The sequence below is a fragment of the Malaclemys terrapin genome, chromosome 6 (genome assembly GCF_027887155.1).
Source record: "Malaclemys terrapin pileata isolate rMalTer1 chromosome 6, rMalTer1.hap1, whole genome shotgun sequence".
Classification (NCBI taxonomy): Eukaryota; Metazoa; Chordata; order Testudines; family Emydidae; genus Malaclemys; species Malaclemys terrapin.
In genome coordinates, this window is record NC_071510.1 from 31,189,724 (window position 1) to 31,212,405 (window position 22,682).

Consider the following 22,682-nt stretch of genomic DNA (forward strand, 5'->3'; position numbering starts at 1 on the left):
ATTCGACATATTGCAGCCGACTTACCCCGTTGTGAGGACGGCGGCAAAATCGACTTCTGCCGCTTTTTGTCGGTGGCGCTTACTACCACCTCTGCTGGTGGAGTTAGAGTGCCGATTCGGGGATCGATTGTCGCGTCCCGACGGGACGCGATAAATCGATCCCCGAGAGGTCGATTTCTACCCGCCGATTCAGGCGGGTAGTATAGACCAGACCCAAGTGTAAACCAATGCAGTCTTATCAGTCTGAAACAATGGGTCTGAGAGGTGACAAATCTCTCCATCCTTAAAAAAGCCATGACAGCAGAGAGGTAGACAAGGAAGGTCAGAGCTCACTCCTTCACACCTATCCACCTGTGAGCAAAAGTCCCTTTTATTCAAGACCATACTCTCAACGTTCTTCCCCAAACTCTGTGTAAGTGTCTTTTGCAGCATATTCAAAGGTCATCAAGTTTGGACCAAGAATGCTACAATTCATTGCATATTTGTAGTATAGTTATCTATATGCTACATCTTGTTAGTCCTAAGAGGACAGGGATTGCCACTAGCCAGGCTCAGGAGGGACAGGAGAAAAGGGTAGGGACTGATTAGTCTGAAAACTTGGTGATATATTTGGTATCTTTACTGAATCCACGTGATTTTTTTTCTTTGTTTTTCATTCTCCTCAGGCACATCCTCATTTGCCTTGCTGCTTATCTAGGCTGTGTCTGTTTTGCCTACTTCGATGCTGCCTCCGAGATCCCTGAACAGGGCCCTGTCATAAAGTTCTGGCCCAGTGAAAAATGGGCTTTCATTGGTGTCCCCTATGTCACCCTCCTCTGCGCACATAAGAAATCACCTGTGAAGATTACATGAAATCAAGCACCTAGTGGAGGGGACACAATCTATTTATTTTTTCATCACAGACTGTACTTAGGTCAAGGTAGTGGCTAGGGTTGTTTTTTCTGACTTCTATGCATATGGTATTCACAAGTGTTTTGTTAATACATAGTAAAATATGACCTTTCCTCACTTTTCTGGAGAGGAGGCCAGAAGGTTTATTGTGGTGCTCCTGAACATTTATATTAGAACTCTGTATTGACACTGGTTGGGTTTGTTTTGCACTCTGTTTTTGATGTAGCATCCATCATGATATACCGGTAATTCTTTCCAAATATCAAAGTTAAGGCTATTTTTCAAGTTTGGCCAAAACTGCTGACTGTAAGAGACTGATTCTCTTTTCATGTTGGTTCTGCCAGAGCTCTATTTAGTGAAGGAACAGTGAGGGGGACAAAGGTGCCTTTAAGCCATCTTTGTGCCTCCTCTATTCTGTGCCCAGCTCCGAGTATACGTTAGAGCAATCTTGAGCGTACTTTAATTTGCACCTGGATGCATTTAGCCATAAGTTGTCATGGTGGTATTCCAGTGATGTTTTTTTCCAAAGTCATGTCTCCACATATGGACTGCAGAGGGGGGTAGTGTAGAGCCATTGTGGCAGCTCTGCACTGCATGGGAAATTCCCCAGTTGCTAAATACATTAGCAGAGCTGCAGAAGAGGATGGCAACAAAGGAAAATCGGACCCAGAATTGTTACACTGGTATAAAACAAGAGTAAATGAGACAAGGAACAGGCCTTAAATCCAAATAAGAAATTCAGGAACCCTAAATTCCTAATGTTTTCCTCAAACAGTTCAGAATGGAATGACGGTGTCTTTTGGCTAAATTATCTACAGGATGCTAATGAGTATCAGCGAGTGTGGTGTGTAGCGGAACCTGGTAGCCATTACAAACGTATTTAAAAATGTATATATTCCCAATAAGCATATGAAGATGGTTATAAAAATCCCCTTCTATCTCTGGGCTTAAACTTTACCACATCTGGAGAAAAAAGATTAAAGGGTGAGACTTTCAAAAGCATTTGATATTGGCCTAACTGCTCCCACAAAATTATATGGGAGTTGTACCAATAACTTCAATGGGAGCAGTGTTCAGCCAATACTGAGCAGTTTTGAAAATCCCACCCTAAACTATTAACACTAAAATTTGGATTAAACTATTAATAAATAAAACAAAACCTTAGACTCCAAGTCCAGTTGGTGAGAGTTGGTTTCTGACTAAAACCTTTCAAGTAGAAATGAAGCAGTTGTATCCTAATGCCCTAGTAGTTGTATTTAGTAAAGGTAAATGACAACTTAAAATCATATTTAGGGCCTGCATGTCCTTCCAATAAGCAGTGAAGTTTAAAACTTCAATGATTACATTCTTTGAAGGAATGTGTGGTATAATTTTTGCCATTTGTATCAACCTGTCTTGTAAAACATTAGGGACAGTCCAAAGGGGTTGTATCTGAATCCAGTTTGGTTTTAAGGCTGCTGTTTGGTTTTGACTCCTAGTTAGGGCTATGGTTGAAAGTCACTTGCACTGAAATCTTGCAAGCTGTTTTCACAAGTTTTTAGGACAAAATGATGCAAGGAAGGAGTCACTGATTTTCTGAGACTTCTACCATCTTTAACTATTGTGATCAGCTGTTCTTGAGAGAGAAGGTCCTTGCTGTTTGAGATTCAAATCAATACCAAAACTGTAGGGGTGGGGCTTCAAGGAATTGGATTTGAGGTTCTGGTTATGACCTGCCTCTCTAAAATATTTAACTTCTAAGCAATATCTTACTTTGTCACCAATACTAGGCACCAATGTGAAATAATCTCTAATGTAACATAGAAAGTTCCCCTCCATTTAAAATATATATTGCTACTTGCAGTGATAAAAGTTGATCCTTAGTTTTACAATATATATTTTGAAAAATCAAACTGAAGTGCTCATACAACATTAGTTTATTCCAGTTTGTTAAATATGCAAATATAATAATTGTTATAGCTGTAATAATTATGCTTTTCCAGTTAGCTGAGGCCTTTATTGCTTTACTTGGGATGAATTTGGGAGTTGTGAATGTTACCTAGATTTGTCTGTATATAGCCTCAGGGATATTTCTGTTTTAACCTTATTCTAACACCTAACACTTAATTTGGATTAGATGGGAAGTGTGTTGTGTGGTTTTAGGAAGCAAGGCATGGTAACTTACGACAAGTGTTCCAGAGCTCTTTGGTGGAACCAACTCTTCAATATCACATACTGAGGGCCTGATTCTTTGCTATCTTATATCAGTGTTGGCTCCATTGGTTTCAGTGGAGTCACTTCTGACTCACACCGGTGTAAGCAAGAGGAGAACTGGGTCCTGGAACTTTAAGCATTCTCTTACACTTGGCTGCTGTGGTCACAGAAATGTACTTTATAACAGTTTTTACTTGAGAATATGCTACTGAGAGATGAAAACCCAGATCCTCTGCTATGGAATGGTGCAGCTCTTGTGGAGCAGAGCAAGGGAGGATGTGCAAAGATCTGCTCCCCCAGTGCTGGTCTGGATGTATGTTGGTCTGGCCCCCTGGTGTAGCTTAAGTCAGCTGGGTGTAGAGAAGCCTCAGCTAAACCCTGTATCCCAACAGCAGGGAGGGGAAGGAGGGTGAAGGAGCCACTACCTTGGATCTACAGCAGCAGAGGGTTCCCATATACGAGGCTGTACCTCCCTTTGTCAGCTATGCTAGACTTAGGGCCAAAATCTGCCTGTGGTGAAGTGAATATTGTACACTGGAGGGTCTGATACAAATAGTCCTGTAGAAAAACATAGACCATTTCAGCCCAAATGCTACTGCGTTCTTTATTACAGAAATACAAAGGGAGGAAGCATCCCCAAAGTCTGAAGAAAGTGATATGTCACACTAGATTGATCAGCCCTTCCCATTTCAAGGGCCACTGTCTGTGCCAGAATAAACACATTCCTCTATTTATTAGAACATGGTTCTAGAGGAAAGACAAATATAACACGGTATGAACCAAATCGTACTCTGCCCCAATGAACACGTTAGTTTAATTGGAAAAATCATTAGTGACTAAGGGGATGAAAAGACACAGCCTGATTCTTAACTGCCCTGCACCTTGTGTTATTTCCACCAGTGCAAAGTGCTACCAAAGCACTACTATCAATGACCACATGAGATACAGGGCAGTTGAGAAGCAGACACCTTAAAGCCATAAACTCTTTCCCCATTAGTGACTCTTTCAATCTTCTTAAATTACAGTGGGGTTTTTTCTCTCTCTCTCCTTGCAGTTTTCAGAGTAGCAGCCGTGTTAGTCTGTATCCACAAAAGGAACAGGAGTACTTGTGACACCTTAGAGACTAACAAATTTATTTGAGCATAAACTTTCGTGGGCTAAAATCCACTTCATATATATATCCTCCTACTGTATTTTCCACTACATGCATCCGATGAAGTGGGTTTTAGCCCACAAAAGCTTATGCTCAAATAAATTTGTTAGTCTCGAAGGTGCCACAAGTACTCCTGTTCTCCTTGCAGTATATATCATTTAGGCTGGGGGGAGGGGGGACGACCTCTTTTAAGCAGGTCCAATCCTGTTCCCATTAAAATCCATGGTAGAACACTAATTGGTTTGCAGGAGCAGGGAGTTATTTCCCTATGTTTCAGAAGTATAACAAAAACCAAGTAGAGGTGGAATACCCAGAGGCCCATATTTTCAACAGCATCCTTTGATTTTTTTTTTTTTTTTTGGGGGGTGCCCAATTTGAGGCACATAGGGCTTGATTTTCAGAGGTGTTGGGTGCCCAGAGCACTAGATGAAATCAGAGGGAGCTGCAGAACATCTGACAAATCACATGCTAGCGGTTAGATTTTGTGTGTCCCCTCTAAGAAGTGTAGCAGATAACTCTGAATCTAGGGGGAAGATGATTAAGGCAGCCTTAACTGTCTTTGCACTATCCTGATCCTTGGCTGCTCCAGGGACTGAAACGGCCCCCAGAATAACTTAGACCCCCCAGGGCTATGTAAGTCATGTCAGACTCCCATCACTGCCCTATGGGTACAGCCCTACCAAATTCACGGTCCATTTTGGTCAATTTCATGATCATAGGATTTAAAAAATCGTAAATTTCATTATTTTAGCTATTTAAATCTGAAATTTCATGGTGGTGTAATTGTAGGGATCCTAACCCAAAAAGGACATGTGGGCCAGGTCACAAGGTTATTGTAGGGAGAGTTGTGGTACTGCTACCCTTACTTCTGTGCTGCTGCAGGTGGCGATGGTGCCTTCAGAGCTGGGTAGCTGGAGAGCGGTGGCTGCTGGCCGGGAGCCCAGCTCTGAAGGCAGAGCCGCCACCAATAGGGATCACATAGTATGGTTTGCCACCCTTACTTCTGCAGAGCTGGGTCCTCAGTCAGAAGCTGCCACTCTCTGGCCGCCCAGCTTTGAAGGCAGCAACGTAGAAGTAAAGGTGGCATGGTATGGTATTGCCACCCTTCTGCGCTGCTGCTGGCGTGGCGCTGCCTCCAGAGCTGGGCGTCCAGCTGATAGCCGCCGCTCTCTGGCCACCCAGCTCTGAAGGCAGCACAAAAGTAAGGGTGGCAATACCATGACCCACCGCTAAAATAACCTTGTGACCTCCCTGCAACTCCCTTTTGGGTCAGGACCCCCAATTTGAGAAACGCTGGTCTCCCCTGTGAAATCTGTATGGTATAGGGAAAAAGAGCACACAAGACCAGATTTCATGGGGAGAGACCAGATTTCACAATCTGTGACGCATTTTTCTCTGCCGTGAATTTGGTAGGGCTCTACCTATGGGTCACAGCACTACCTGGAATCTTGACAGTATAGCATGTCATGGCCCTGTCCTCCAGTTCACCCCTCCCACTCCTGGACCCACCCTCAGTACACCCCCTATGTCACGGTTTGTGAGAGGATCCTCACAGGGCAGCCTTATGGCTGTCTTGTGCAGTGCTGCACTGGAGGAAACCTCGCTTAGCTGGAACTGGGGCTTTCAAGCTTCTTTATGCCTGTCCAGTCCATTATACTCCGTGTAAAGGGGCCAGAGTGGGAGTGAGGATTTCACCCTAGGTGTGTCAATATGGGCACCCCAGAACTAGGGTTCACATTTTGCCAGTAACATGTAATAAAAACAAATACAAATCTGCTGTGGAACAAGAAGAAGTAAAATTAGTGGTTTAGCAATATAAAGCGAAGATGCTGTCTCATACCAGCAGGCTTCACGCTAGCCTTTAGCTGATAACATAAACCACATTTGTTAACACTGATTGGCGTTAAGATACAGAGTATTTGTTAGTACTCAAAATAACCATGACAATGCAAATAATTGTGAACACATCAGAATTATATGTAAAATGTATAGTACATTCCCATAAACTTAAAAATAGGTGTTAAGCATTTGGCGTTTCTGAAACGTATTAAAGCCTGAATAGATAGAAATGAGCATAGAGACCACCCTCAATCCTTAAATTAAATTCTGAATTCAGTGGTTAGTGTTTTCCACCGATATGATTTTTTCCCCTCAACATTCTAGGCCAGATCTGCAGCACTTCTTTGAGCAGCTTCAGCACGTAATAAAGGACCATGAAGCCAATTTAGCTAGTTACTTGGGGAATCCCTGGGTGATATAGAGCCAGTGACAGCTGCATGCTTCTCATCTTTGCACCCCATTCCTAGGGAAAAGAGCATGGGGTCAGTCACTGCACTCTGACTACCCAGCTGCTGGAATGGCCCCTTAAGGCTGTGAATAGCTGGGTACAATTTAGAGCAGCACTGAACATCTGGGCTGTTCTATGTTGTGCTGTGGGTGGGTGTCTGAATAGCACCAGGGAGGCACTAGGATCAGGAAGACTCAAAAGACTTGTGAATTCACATTTGCCCTTCTCACATCCCACCAATCCTACACTAAGGCCAGCTCTGCCAGACAGGAGGACCAGACCCTCTGTGTTAGGTAGCCGGCAGCACATTTCTGCAACTGTGGCCAAAGAATGGCACTGGACTTCAGTTTGTAAGCAGAATAGTTTAATTAGAGGGTTGACTCTCCTGTTGACTAGGGACTCGTTCGTCTTCAGATTATGTGCAATAACCTCTTTTTTTTGTAAAGACAAGTTATATTTCCTATCTGTGTGCTAGAATAAGGCCCCTTCCCCCCTCCCCCCCCCCACACACTTTTCGAATAAGTCTTACTGCTGGACAGAATTTGCCCAGGGACAAAAGCAGGTGCACCAGCAGGTACTGGCTTTAGGAAACAATGTTTTCAATCTTACAGCTATTTGGTGGATTAGCAGATTTAAAATATTTTGACTTCATCTTCTTTGTATATCTTTTCTATCTGAATTCATTCTCAGAGATAACAAGGGGCCACATTCTGCAGCCCTTAATTGAGTCAGACTCCCACTGAAGTTAATTGGGAGTTCTGTACCCATGCTTAAAGGAAACCCTATAGATTACAGGCATAGGCTGTCTTTCTCAGGAGTTTAAAGCAGGTAAGCAGCTTCCTACCTTTCTGAAAAATTTGGATCTTCTAGAATCTAAGAGTAGGATCTTACCTGTGATCACCCCCATTTTCTTCAGTGGAGCTATGTTGATTTATACCAGCCGAGGATCTGGCCGTTCTCTCTTTTGGTGTCTGTGAGAAACAAACATTTTTTAAATTAAAATCTTTTGTACACAACCTGTTTGTTAGAGTTTATATAATAATGTTTGTTACTCTCTACTATACAATTGCTGTATCCCTTCCCTCCCTCTATAAAGTTAGTGAACACTCAGTTTGTGATATTTCTCAGGTATTAAAATAATTTTACTACCAGCTCTTCATCAGAATGGTGATTCTGGAACCGATCATTTTCATATTGCCTGATAAATCCAGTTCAGATAGGGTCTTTTTAATACTGTGTACTAAACTGTTTTGTATATGGTAAGTCATTTTCAGCATTGTTTGTGAGACTCGTGATTGCTGAGGTTCACACTACTAGAAATGATGAGAATAAATTCTGCTTATGCTTTTTATTAAATAAAAAAACAACTTTCCACATTTTAAGGGCAGGCTGTGAAATCCTGATCACTAATCTGACTGTTCACTGGGAAGTAGTTTATGTAAATGAGTGGCAATTGAGCATCTAGTTATCTCAGAAGTGAATGAACGCATGTACATGTACTCTGTATGATTTGTTAAACTAACCTCTGGCTTCTGTACTTGTAATATATGTTTATGCAAACAAAAAACATTCCATTCATGTACAGAAGTCTATTGCAGACCTTACTGTGTAAGGATGTATTCCACTCTAAATAAGTGCTCTCAGTCCACCTTGTTTGAATACTGACTTTTCAAAATGTAACTGTTGCACTTTAAACTCCTTATAAAATATTAAAATAATTTAATCTCTTCTGTCAACGCCACATGGTTCTTTGCTTTGTTTTAATTGTGAATTGTGGCCTTATGAGCCATAATGAAAACAGAGCTCTCTGAACTTCAAAGTAAAACTTTAACCTTTTTTCTGAACTAAGGCCCTGATTCAGGAAAGCAGCTGTATCTAGGAAAGCACTAAAGCTTTAAACATGTGCTTAGGTGCTTTCTTGAGCCGAGGCCTAAGGTCCTGATCCTGCAGACACTTAAGCACATGTGTGAATAATCTCTAGTGTGTAAAGTGACTTGAGTGCATGGGATTGAGGCCAAAGGGCCCAATCCAATTCCCATGGGAGGTGAACTGGGCCTTGTGTTTTTAGATTCAGCTAGTGTATTGGAAGACCATTATAGTTGACTATTGTTTTTAAGATTGTTGTTCAGAACCTTGATCGATCACTTTTGTAGGGGTGTGTTCTTTATAAACAAAAATATTATTTGAGGGTATAACTATTTTAATATAAAGACTGTGTGTGTATGTATATAAATAAATACAACTTCCTTCATATAAGATTGTTAAGCCTTATGGACTTCAAAGGGTCTGATTTTCAACCCCATGCTAGAGTAATTAACCATTGGAATAATTTACCAAGTATCGTGGTTGATTCTCCATCACTGACCGTTTTTAAATTCAGATTGGATTTGCTAAAAGATCTGCTTTAGGAATTATTTTGGGGAAGTTCTATGGCCTGTGTTATACAGGAGATCAGAGTAGATTATCATCATGGTCCCTTCTGGCCTTGGAATCTATGTGCATTTACACAGAGGCAAATGTGTGTCTACTTTTCACAGGCATATCCTGGAGGTACACAGGCATGTCCCAGAGGTAAACAGCCTTTATGCATACATGTTCTTTTAAATGCATATTTAACTTGTGCAGATATCTGAATGTATGCACAAATGTACACCTACAGGGGACTGAAAATCAGACCTAGTGTCTCTAAAAGGGGCAATAAACGTAATACCTGTATTTTCTGTTTTACTTGAAGACTATGTATTGAAAGTTTACAGAAAGTGTGTAATTATTTTTCAATATTAAATTACCTTTAGAACAAATTCTGTTTGTATCTTTAAATTTCAAATGCTTATAATAATGTAAAGGATTGCATATTACAGTCAGCTATATTAATACAGGATGGTACAAGCTATACTATAGGGATAAGTTAATGCTGGTAAAGGGCAATGAAGAAGACTTTTACAGGTGTTTCAGGGGAGAGAGAAACCCTACATTGGAAATAAGACCGTTAATAAATGAGGCTGGAGATTCCATTACTGATTGATTAGCCTACTGGACTGATTGTGTTTTTTTATTCTTCTTTAAGAAAGTAAAGAAACATTATGGATAATTACTGCTTTTGAGTTAAAAAATAATAATAATAATAAAAAAAGTAGGCAAGCAAATTCTTAGAAAAACGAGTAGTGCACAAATCAGCAGGTCCAGCTGACTTGAACTCTTTGAGGCCACAGAGAACCGGGGAAGTAGATTTTGAGGATTGAGTGGGGAAGATTATGGTACTGATCTTCAAAATAGAAAACAAGCAATTGTCAGACAGTGTTTTCTTACACAGTGAAATAATGGACACTTTCTATATCAACCTTGTCTCTGACCTTTTGTCTTACAGACAGCCTCTCCTGTGGCTGCTCACAGGGTGACTGGACTGGGATGTTGGGGCAGGGAGGGGCCCTGGTTGCTAGCACAAAGATGAACGTGTGTGTGTGTGGTGGGGAGAAGAGGGGAGAGTGTTTACTCTTCCCATTGCTAGTTGTAGTGTCAGGTAGCTTCGCAGGAGCTCCAGGCTGTATGGTTGGTTGTTCAGGTCCAACCTGTGTAAGGAAGGGCTTAAGAAGATCAAACAGGAACATTTTGTCAGAAGTGTTGGCAAGGCATCAAAATCTCAAGAGTCTCTTAAATAGATCTGACCACTTCCTTTTCACTGTTCTATTTTTTTTTAAACACGTGCTGATGCTGTATGCAAAGAACATGGGGAAGTCCCTCTTCCCTTGCCTATGGCCTGTAGCATTCCATCCCAACTGGGTCCACCCACCTTACAGTTGTCTTGCTGCCTATGGAGCCTAGATTCCACACTCAACTTTTGACTGGAGCTGGTTAAATAATACAAGACGTGACTTTTAGATAAAGCAGGGGATCCCTTATAATTCACTCGTTTATTGTGTTTGCACTCACTTGCTGGCTATTTGCAAAAATGTGAGTAATTCAAAGAACTTTATGAATTTTTGCATAAAAGGTTATTCATCCAAGAATTTGTAAGATTTACATTATTATTTTAAAAGTTTCAAACATCCAATCAGGATGCAAAAACATCTGATTTTAGGTGAATAATTGCATACCATGGACAAGAAACAGTCAATATTGTTCTGTGAATAGGTAGGAATAAATCTGTTTGTCAGAAATGGAATCCGTTCACAAACAGGAAGAAAGGGCTCTTTGCTGGATAGCTTATTCACATTGTATAATTTCTACACTTCTGTGTAGATCTATGTATTTCCTTCTGTCTTGAAAAATACACTGAAACCTCTAGTGCCATAAGAGTTCACAGAGCATCCTCTTCAATAACAACTCTAGGTCTTTGCAAGCAAACATATGGTAAAACCCATGTGAAAACCACAGGCCTAGATGTTCTTACGTATGTGGCTCACTCAGAGAGGCAATTGCTGCAGTTGTGGTTAGCCAGGTGTCACAGACCGAGTTGCTGGGTTGATTATAAACTACTCAGTCATACAGGGTTGCTGTCATATCTACAGATATTTTTTCCACATCCCTTTGGCCAGGCAGCAGAATCTTCATCCAACATTAATGGAGCACCGCAGAAGTGGACAATGGGAGAACTTGAGCATCAGGTTATAAAACATGTTACCTCTAACAAGAGAAAAATAACAACATTTTATCCCCCAGATTATAAATACACTTTACCTTTGGTTTTATGAACAACTAACTACTCTGAGGGGAATTATGTTAAATTATTTCCCTCCCATTTTGAGGCTCAGACACATTGTACAAGTATGCATAGTGTGCCACATTGTACAGGTGTATACAACAGTGCACCTCTGATTTATTGTTTATATTTATATTTCCCTGCTTGGCCAAACAGCATCCACAGGGATGAGGTCTCTGAACTTGATACATTATTTAAATAATCAAAGGTGGTGTTGGTAACTTATTTACTATTTATCTTACTTACAGTAGCAGCTAGAATCCCAGTCATGGACAAGCTCCCCAATGTGCTAGGTGCAGCACAAACAGAGAACAAAAAGGCCATCCCTGGGCTTACAACCTAAGTAAATCTAGATAAGGGAATTTGTTTAAAATGTGATTTTAAATTTGATGGTTTGTGTCTCTCAAAAAAACCTAATCAAATATTTGCACCACAAGATGGCAATGTTTCACTAAATGCAAGCTGTGCATGAATACAGTTATTCACAACCCATAAGGGATTTCAAACTGATGTTAAAACATGCAGGGGAGAGCTGAGAAACTTAACATCTTTAATGAAATTAGCTAAGGAAACCTCTTTACCTTAAAAAAACCCCAAAACAAAATAGACTATGCAGGGTCATTTTCTACTTCAGTACTGACTATAAATGTATAGTATGTATAGAAGGATTCCCAGTAGAGGATGACATGGTTTACAGAAGCTATCCAGCATTGGAACATAGTGCTAAATAGAACAAATACATTATTCCAGCATTTTCCCTTCTCCCTACGCTTGACGTTAGGAATGTTACCTGCGTTTTAACTACTATAGAGCCAGCAGATGGCGCTCTAGGGTAACAAAGCATCATTCCTGCATACATCTATATAGGAATGACTTAAAAAGCAAACAGATACCCCCACTTTCCACAGCCCTCCCCTACTGCATCATCTTGACTTCCTTCTACCAGCACCTATAATACAGTGAGGCACATAAAATCTCCTCCTAGGTTGGTATATCTTGCCCTATAGAATCAGTTCTGTACTTGCTGTTATGGTCTTTACTGATCTCTCTCCTTTTCTAATGCTGTGGGCCTCCAGCTGTGTACATTGACTCTAGTTTAACAAAAGATATCTATTTTTACATCTGTCTTAACAGCCCCTCCACCCATTCCCTGTTTTCTCTCCTCTTTTTATTGGCAGGGGATGGCTTACTCTAAATATCAGGTTTAGAACATCTAGACTTTCAAAACTACAGGCAGATATTTTGCCAAGGTCAAGTCAGACTCTGCCAGACAGATTATCCGCTGGCAGACATCTGCAAAGCTCCACTGACTTCAATGGAACGATGGCAATTTATATCAGCTGAGGATTTGGCCTTTAGTATTTATGCTTGGGAAGCAGATACATTCAGTCCCATGCATTTTCAGAGGTGACCTTAAAGCAGTTCTGTGATTTATTGTGATCCTTGTTCTGTTGTTAAAGAATTGCAAATTCTGCTTCCTACTGTGACTGATATCAGACAGGGAAAGGGGACGCAGGCGACATCAATGAATTCATAATACTTCGGCAGCATGGCGATGCTTGTGCGAACCTGTACACTTTCATTTATTACTGCCACAGCGCTTTAACAACACAAGAGCACCAGGATTAATATACCAGCTAATTTGCTTGCTCAGCAAGTTGTAATAAAAGTGTGACTCACAGGATCCAGGTGGGGGCTGTTTTTCAGCAGCATAGGAGTGCTGGAGTGGATCTGATCCACGGTGCTCAGGACACTGAGAAGAAAAGATATAATGCATTCCACTCCAGAGCCAGCAAATTAGCTGAAATGTTAATGAAACCACTGATGCAGTAACACATGACTTAACTTGACCAGATGTCCCTGTTTCCAGGTCAGTTTTACAAAATATGGTGCCTATGCACAGCCCTGACCCTTCCTTTCCACCACAACATGCATCCTAGTTTTTTCTACTTCTGAAACTCTTATCCCCTTTAACACAACAGAGCTCAGGCATGTCTGTGACTCCACAGTCTCATTTCAAGTGCTTTCTGTAACAGGGTGGCCTGCCTTTTTAAGGGTCAGTCAGCCCTGTTCAATTAGCCCTGCCACACCTGTGCTGTGTGCTGGATTTAGGAAGAGTAAAACCCATCAGTTGAGGGCTGACTGAGGAGAGAAACTGCTGCTAGCGGCAGCCCGAAGCCTGACCGAGGTCCAGGAGCTGACTGTGACCAGCTAGAGCCCTTTGTAAGAGCGTGGGCCTGGACTGGATGGATTGCTGAGTGACTCTACCCGAGCTCTAATGCAGACAGGCTGTTGCACCTGGGAGCTATACATTGAGCCTAGCTGGGCTGAAGATTCCTCTGTGCTTTGCTTTTGTTGGGGTTTATCGAGAGGATTCCATTACTCTGGAAGGGGGGTAGGGGCACTCTCAGAAGTGGTGTGGCTGGAGGGCCAAGCCACTCCTATGGCTGGAGTAGGCCAAAGACTGCTGGGGGCAAACTAAGGCAGAGCACAGCAGTGCTAGGGCTTGCTGTAAGGGGGTGCTCTAAGGCTATGGTTCTCGTAACACTGCCAAAACTAATGGTTTTGTTGAAATGGTTTCAGTCTCCATTTTGAAACAAATTATGCCCCAACTCTGGGGTGGCAAAGTGTCGCTGGAAGTGGTTTTTAAGCTTGGTTCTTGAGGAGCATTTCACTACACTGCTGATTCAATAGCAGAGGCAGAGCATTAGATGGGTGCTGTCATGGAGTTCAGGCCCCAGATTTAGGACTTCATTTAACAAAGGTTTACAAAACCTAACTTAGAAAAAATGCTGTTTTTTAGAACCAGCCTATTTCATGTAACGAGCCCCCTGCCGTCTTCACAGTCCAAGCACAGCAGCAGCGAGCTACTGCATGAACACTCCAGATGGTGAAAGGGACTCATCAGCTTTCAAGTCTGAGCTGTGTGAAACACAGAGAGGGGACAAAAATCCCCGAGGCTTATATTCATGCATGACTTTACTTACCTGACTAAGCCCATTGACTTCCTTGGGAATTACTCACATGAGTAATGTTACTCTCACGCTTGTTTGCAGGATGGGGATCCTTAATGAGTTATTAGTGAGTAAGGCCCCAGTTCTGCCAAGGCTTATGAATATGTTTAACTGTACACACTGTGTCAATGGGATTACTTGCAGTGAGTACCCCTCTGGGGGTGAAAGTTCTTACCGGATTGGGCCTTAAGTAAAGAATAGGCCTAAATTTCAATCATGGCAACCTAAATCCATATTTAGGCAGTTGAAGTGGCCTGATTTTCAAAAGTACAATGTATCCGCCAGCCCCATTGAAGTCTAAGGGAGCTGAGGGTTCTCGGTAGCTACCTCTGCTCTAACAGGTGAAATATTTAGAATCCACAATATCCCCCCCTTTTTTTTTCCCTAAGAAAAGTGTCTAATCACCTGGGGCTGGGTTGTGACTAGCACTAATGCAGCTGTGCAGGGGAGTCAGATGGAGCAAGGATCTCTCCTCTACTTACAGGGACGCATTATAGCTACAGGTAGGGGAGTGAAGGGGCTGCACACAGCAGATATAATTCTCACCCCCAGCAGCAAGTGGGCAGGGAGGGGTTCTGTTCCCCTGACATGCCAGCCAAAAGAACTGTGGGGAAACTCTGTAAACCCACCAATGCAGAGCACCCCTGTCATGATGTGACCCACCATTTCAGCAATTTTGCCTAACTCCCTTCCTCAGAGTTCGGTGGTCTGGTGCGATGAGGAGTCGGATTTGACCCTCCAGTCAGGCCATGCTGTATTCCTACCCCTTCTGGGGTAGGGACGTTTGAAACAAGTAAGGTCCAATGGAATAACAGTGACTAACATCTTCCACCCCACCTGGGCTCCTCTTCACTCTCACTCCTTTTCCAGAAAAGCTGCTCCTAACAGGGCTGCTTCCCTGAAGTCCTTGCTCCTTTTTCAATGCCCAGCATATGAGTCAACACCACTCTTGTAGTTTTCCCACAGTTTTCCCTCTGCCTGGCTCCTGACAAGCCCTTCCCACAAAGAAGGAACTGCAACCCACCTCTCTCCCGGGTCTCCTTCCTTTTAACTCCACCCTGGGCCTGATCAGTGTGTCAAGGGAAAATGAATAGAGCTTTCCGGCTCTAGTTAACTCCTTCTCGGTCAGTGGGGGTGGAAGTATGTCACACTCTGAAAACTGTAACTGAAGCAAAGTGCCTCCTGGGACTCCCTCTGGGTGGCATAGCATAGTAAGGCCCTGATTCACTGCACATGGGCACAGTGCCCTGCTGAATTCAGTGAGGCTCTATGTGGGCACATAACATTGCAGGATTGGGCCCTAAACTCCTCCTCAGTATGAGTAAGGGTGGCGGAATCAGGCCCATGCTATCGTGATTCTCTAATTATATCAGTTCATGCAAGATTTTTTAAAAAAATATGTTGACAGTGTCACAAATACATAGTTTGAAATGTAACTAGAAAAACTGGAAATCCTTGAGGAGAGAGAGAGAGTGTGTGTGTGTAACATGTCATTTCATTCTGTTCCCAGGTCCTAAATATTTCCAGTCCTTTTTAAATGACATTCCCCATTTCACCCATAGTCCAACAGTTCATGTATCCTGCTCGGCTACGGAGACTGTAACGGATATACAAAACTAAACAGCCGATGGAAGAGTTTGAACAACTTTTTCTTGATCTGCATGGGAATCTGAGCCAGCTGATGTCACTAAGTTCCTCTCTGCTTCTTGTCTCCCTGTTCCTAAATTGCAGCATGGCATTAATTCCCAGAGAGTGCACGCTTCTCTTTGCACTGTGCGAAGATGCCCTTGCCCAAAGAAGGTGCACTTATAAGAGATTTAAGGCTAAAGAAAGAAAAACTTGCACCAGGTTTCTGCCATAGGGTGTCTTTCTTCATTTTAGTTCAAGAGCAGCAGACTGAGGAAGTGGCGTGTGTGTGTGTGTGACAGACACTCCTAGTCATTTAATGAAACAGAGCAATGCCTCATAAAACACAATTTGATGCCCCCAGGAAAGGGGCATCTGCAATCTGTCTAACAAGCGCTCATTCAGTACACTACACTACACTGTTTTCATTTTGTGTCATTTCTGAAATTGTGATGGACAAGGGTATATATTTCCTCTGAGGGAAAAGAATAATTCAACGTACAGGCGTTTAGTGTAATGCACTCCAGAAACCAGAGAAGAACAGCTGTCTGTTCTACCTGTACCAATTTGATTTAATCACATATATTAAAAAGGGGGGGGGCACTACAGAGAAAAATGTGTAGAAAAGAGGAAGGGCCATAACCCCATACAATGCTATGGTGTACATGCAAGACTATAGGTGCTTTAGAGCAGGGATGCAGCAAGTGTGTGTGTGTAATGGTTGGGCTGAGTGATAGTTTAGTTGGTTCTGATTACAGACTGTCTGGCCTTCCTACTTTGCCCTCTCCTTCCAATTGTCCAAAATACAGAGTCTCATACCTTGCCTGCCACTGATAATGTCCACTCCCTCTTTGAATCTGTCCACTAGTTTTCTCTTACTTTCTGCATCAAATAAAAGCTCGTTGTTCCAGTTTTCAAGGCTGTACCTATTTCTAGCCACTTTTCTATCTATGCACCTCTGCTGGTGTTAGCAACAGTGGAAGCTGAATGTAGGCGGGGCAGTGGAAACTGCAATATAGACTAGATGGAGTGGTCATAAAAGCACACGAGTCCTGTCTACACTACAACTCCCACCCTTGCTAACATCAGTTATGAAGTTTGTGTGGAAAAGTTCCTACACCATAAACTGCACAAACTGGATCAGATACACTAAGAACCAGTTGGAACCTTGGCCCATTTCGAGAATCAAATTTTGGCTGGAATCAATAGTGTAAGGGGGTTGGTGCTCAATGATGGAGGATGTCTTCGTATTGTTTTGAAACCAGAATTGGAAGTAGAGGTGTTGGAAGTCTTGTGAATTTTACTCATGAAATATCCAACCTAATTGTGCAGACTCCAATTGATTTCAATGGGACCAGAATTTCACCCTTAAATGAGACTGTCTGACATTACAATACGGTTTGAAAATGGCATCTCCTTGCTTAGGCATTGAGAAAGAATGTGCAATGCCCACGAACAAAGGAATTGCCATAGCGGATCAGAACAGTAGTCTATACAATCTTATTTCAGGCAGTGGCCAGTGCCGGGCACTTTAGGTGTAGGAAACCCTGCAGTAGGCAGCTATGGAATAACCTGTCCATAAGGAAAGTGTGACAGGATCCCCAGGGTGCAGCCTGGGACTGTGGGACCCCTGTGCCCCCTTAACTTTCCAGCCTGGGCCGTCTTTCACAGTGCTTTGCTAGTGGCAAGCAGCAAACCCCTCCATGTGCTGTTATCACTCAACATAACCGCATGTGGAGCCCTACACCCAGCAAGATTGCATGAATGCTCATAGAGCCACTCATGAATCACACAGAGAAAGGCACCAGCTGAATCCCCCATGCTCCCAGCCTTGTACCTCAGGAATATACCGTCTTGCACTGCTCAAGTGTAAGCTCAGTGTAAGCTTATTAATTGGTTCACCACTTCATCTGAGCAGATTTACCAAACACTTCAGGCAAACTCACTGATGAAGATAAACACTAAAACAAGTGTAACTATAAAAGATAGATTTTAAGTGACTATAAGTGATAGGCAAAAAATCAGAGTTAGCTACCAAAGAAAACAAAATAAGTGCACAATCTAAATCGTAAACCTTTAAGACTCTAGGCAGTATTTAGATAAAGCAGTTTTCTCACCCCACTGGATGTTACAGTTCATAATACACAGGTTTCACCCTTGAAACCTGGGCCAGTCTCTGTTGGTGTCTTCAGTCTTCTGAGCATCCTTGTTGCTTGCAGCATAGGTGGGGGAGAGGAGGAAAGGTGAATCTGCATGGGGGCCACTGTGTTCTGTTTTATACCCTTTGTCCATGTGCTTGGAGAGCACAAGTCCAGGCATGTCTGGTGGGCATTGCTGAGTTACCAGATGAAGCAATATCCCCAGTGTGTCTCCTGTGAGCGAGTCATTGAATTGTAACTCCTTGGCTGGACAATGTCTGTTCAGCCCCCATCTGGGTGGTGGTGACCTCTCTTGTCATTGTCTCTGAAGAGCTAGTATCTGAGCACTTCCCAAACCCATAGTATATTTTAGTGAAAACCCTACAACACAATTCTTATAATTTCATATGCATTGATGATGTACATCTTTAGATAGAACCATAGCTTCCAGCAGATCATAACCTGTCCCCTGATACCTCACATGGCCTGCTTTAATGCAATATCACAATTATATATACATGATGAATATGGGGGTTACACCATATGCACCCCAAGGTGTAGAATGTCACAGAAAGTTTCTTATTAACCCTCATTAGTTAGAGGTTGGCTTATGCCCTGAAGCATGAAGGGTTTGTATTTTTTTTTAAAACAGAGTGTTGTTTGTTGAAGTTCCTTGCTATTTTAACACTGTATGTTGTCATCTCTATAAATACCCAGTTCTTTTTTTGAATCCACTAAGCTCTTGGCCTCAAAGATATCTTGTGGCAATGAATTCAATAGGCTAATTGTGTGATGTGTGGAAAAAATATTTATTTTGTCAGTTTTATATTTATATTTTCATTATTCTTGTATCATAGTAAGTTCGACTAGACATGCCCAAGTCTACTCTGTATCCTCAGACTGTAAAATGGCATTTCCTAGCTCATTGTTAATTATTCTTTTTATTATATTTAAGACATTTAAATGCTTTTGCTCTGCTCTGTAATTAGATGCAGAAATAAGACTATCTTTCATACTGTACCGCAGTTTTCTTCTAACAGTGTTTAGCCTTTGCATTTAAATAAGGAAATAATTCTCATGACTTTAACCACTTCTCTTTTTCTGTGTTTCTTCTTATTTAGTGCTAGAATTATTTATTATTATTTTTCCTTTTGGAAGCTTGGATATTGTGCAAACAATCATTGTATCTCGTATACATGAATGATTATAAGAAGAATCTAGAAACAATGGCTATTACTGTGATGTAGTTAACTGCAAGGTTATGCAATTGAACATAAAATCAAGAGTTACAGCAGACCTCAGATCTGGCTCCTGAGGGTAGGGACTACCCTCTTGTTCTGTGTTTGTACAGCATCTAGCACAAAGGGGTCCCGGTCTGTGATTAGGGTCCCTTGGCACTACCACAATCATTGATTGGCAACCTATATTGACTTTGAGGCTGATTTGATGGAAACATTCTATGAAGAGCTTGTCTTTTTCTCTGTTCTTTATGTATTTGCCTTTCCTCAGTGAGTCTTCGAGTGAGTGGCTGCATTTGTTCCTAGAAAATAAAATGAACCTCCTAATGGGACACTGTGGATTTTGTGGTCATGTGGCTTTGGCATCACGCATGAGTGCAGAACAGTGAGCCTCAGATGGTTAGAAGACCATGGACCTTGCAGTTTCCTAGAGAGAGATTGTACATAATGTCTTCTAATTTGGGGGATCTAGGTAATTTATTTACCTAGGGGCCTATATGGATACCATGATATCTGGGTACCCAAGTACAAAGTGTCTGTAATACTATGATCCTCTAGTAGCTGGCCAATGTAGAGGATAAAAGCTGTTGATATTGGTGTCATCTAATGGAGCATCTCTTTGCTATGGTGATAGAGGGCTGTGTTTCTGGAACACGAGGTTTTGAGCTCCTGTGCAGCTATGGAGTTGTTATAATTCTTACCCTTTTCCCAGCATAAATCACTCAGCTCAGACTGTGCACTACTGGAAAAGACAGCAAGCAATCCAGCGATATTGATGCTGTTGCTATATGTGTGGTGGGGATTCTGGGCACACTGTTTATCTAGACATGTCTCACCTTGTGGATCTAATACACAAAAGGCATCTCTTGCTTTCTCTCCATGACGACAGTCAGGGCTGCCATGGAGAGATCCAGAAGTAAGAGTATGAATATAGGGTCCTCATCCAAGGACCAGAGATCATCCAGTACTCAATTTGTATTCCACGTCTGACTGACAGCATACCACACAGTGGCAGTAACTAGATGGAATTGGATAGGGTTCTTTTGAGCTTTTCACAGACTTACTTCAGAAAAAAGCAACAGAGGGTCCTGTGGCACCTTTGAGACTAACAGAAGTACTGGGAGCATAAGCTTTCGTGGGTAAGAACCTCACTTCTTCAGATGCATGACTTGCATCTGAAGAAGTGAGGTTCTTACCCACGAAAGCTTATGCTCCCAGTACTTCTGTTAGTCTCAAAGGTGCCACAGGACCCTCTGTTGCTTTTTACAGATTCAGACTAACACGGCTACCCCTCTGATACTTTACTTCAGAAAGAGAGGTTATGTATGGGGAAGTAGTTTGTGAGATTATCTGCATCTAGCAATGGTTTCTTAAGCACCATTCAAACTATTGTATGCTTTAGGATGCGTGGTAAACTTCCCCTCTTAAAAAGTGTTAATGATGTCTGTTAATATAGGGTTACCATATTTCAGCAAGCAAAAAAGAGGACGGGAGGAGCCCCGCCCTAGCCCCGCCCCTGCCCCTCCCACTTCCCGCCCCCCCAGAACTCCCAACCCTCCCCCCGTTCCTTGTCCCCTGACTGCCCCCTCCTGGGACCCCTGCCCCTAACTGCCCCCCAGGACTCCACTCCCTATCTAAGCCTCCCTGCCTCTTGTCCCCTGACTGCCCCAACCCTTATCCACACCCCCACCCCCAGACAGACCCCTGGGACTCCCACGCCCCATCCAACCACTCCCCACCCCCTGACAGCCCCCCCCCAGAACTCCCAACCCATCTAAACCCCTCTGCTCCCTGTCCCTGACTGCTCCGATCCCTCTCCCCACTCCTGCCCCCTGACAGCCCCCCCCCAGAACTCCCAGCCCCCCACCCCCCGCTCCTTGTCCCCTGACTGCCCCCTCCTGGGACCCCTGCTCCTAACTGCCCTCCAGAACCCCACCCCCTACCTAAGACTCCCTGTTCCTTGTCCCCTAACTGCCCCCTCCTAAGACCCCCCCAACTGTCCCCCAGGACCCTACCCCCTACCTGTACCCTGACTGCCCAAAACTTTCTTCACTCCCCCCAAAAAGCCCCCCCTGAACTCCCGACCCCCCCCCGTTTCTTGACTGCCCCCTCCAGAACCTCCCTGCCCCTTCTCCTGCCCCCTGGCCCCCTTACCCTGCTGCTCAGAACAGGGTGTTGGGGTCTGTGCGAGCCGGACACGTGGCTGCGCTCCCCAGCACAACAAAACCCGGTCCCTGGCCCTGCACAGTGCTGCTGGAGCGGGGCTGCAGGGGAGAGCTGCCGGCTCAGAATGCAGGGCGGAGCTCCTCTACAGCTGCTCCGGAGTCCAGCCCGTGACTTTCCTGCAGCCCTCCCAGCCGCTCGCTCTGTTCTGCCGGGGAGGGGGGAAATCCCGGACATTTTGAGTTATTTACAAATTCCCCCCGGACGCTATTTTTAGCACAAAAAGGAGGACATGTCCGGGTAAATCCGGACGAATGGTAACCCTAGTTAATAGCATCCCAGATGCTCTCAACTCTCCTCCATCAGACAGAAAGGGCATGGATCACAGTCACAGGTGGTAGCTGGAATTTTTGCAGTGCTATGAATGTGACAAATTCTGAAATAAGAGGTATTGGGTTATTGGGCCTATGTTTGGTATGTACTCCCTGGTGTCCAGTCAGGTCCTCTTTGATGCAGGCCATCATCTCTGCGAAGTAGGCTGATCATTCCTTGCAGCAAGAGGCGCTGGGTTTTGGAGTCAAGTAAAGGTGTTCAGTGGAGCATGAATTAGCAGCTGCTATGGCAGAAGAAAAGTAGACTCTCTTGGCCTCTTCCACTGTGTGGGTGTGCATGCCCAAGAGACAAGGATTAGGTCTGAGGTTCTGACGGAGGTCACTGATTCTAATCCAGTTGTCTTTAGATTGATGAGTTGCAAAAGAAGGGGCGAAAGGTCTATGGTGCTGGCAGGTTATAACATATTTGCACTGAAGTTAATCCCTGGATAGAGCATCTGTTTCTCCTCAGTTATATCTTCATCTGTACCTTAATTGTCAGTTTATCCAATAGGCAACTTTCAACTAGGGCCGCTATTAAAAATCAACAGCAATAGAGTTTTCTAATTAGATTATTGATCAAAAAACATCCTGAGCCATCCCTGTTTGTGAGATACAAACTAATTTTGTTTCTAGTTACTTTATTTCAGATGCCTTCAGTAAACAAACAATTAGATTTCCCTCTTTAAAACACTCACATCAGCCTTTTAAAGTGGAGTCAAGGAAAGTTTCCTGAAATTAGGAAGCTGCTCAGGCCACTGTAACCAAATTAAAATGGAATAACTAATAAGTATATAACAACTTACCCAGATCTCCCACAATCACTTTTTGTACCTTTAAAAAAATCAGTTCTTTAAAACAAAACCAACCCCCACCCACAATGTATTCAGCTGCTACGTGATGCACATT

General features: G+C 43.0%; 1 protein-coding gene across 2 annotated transcripts in view; it reads left to right on the forward strand.

Annotated features, from left to right (window-relative positions):
- The window catches only part of ACER2 (alkaline ceramidase 2), a 62,627-nt gene that overhangs the window by 22,212 nt on the left and 17,733 nt on the right, over positions 1–22,682 (forward strand). Inside the window, exon 6 of one of the 2 annotated variants that reach the window (XM_054031334.1) lies at positions 666–7,022. The exons of the other annotated variant lie outside the window; for it this stretch is intronic. Coding sequence (XP_053887309.1) covers positions 666–852 — 187 coding nt within the window. The 3' untranslated portion in view covers positions 853–7,022. Of the gene's footprint in view, positions 1–665; positions 7,023–22,682 lie in introns of those variants that run through there. 2 annotated transcript variants of the gene reach the window in all.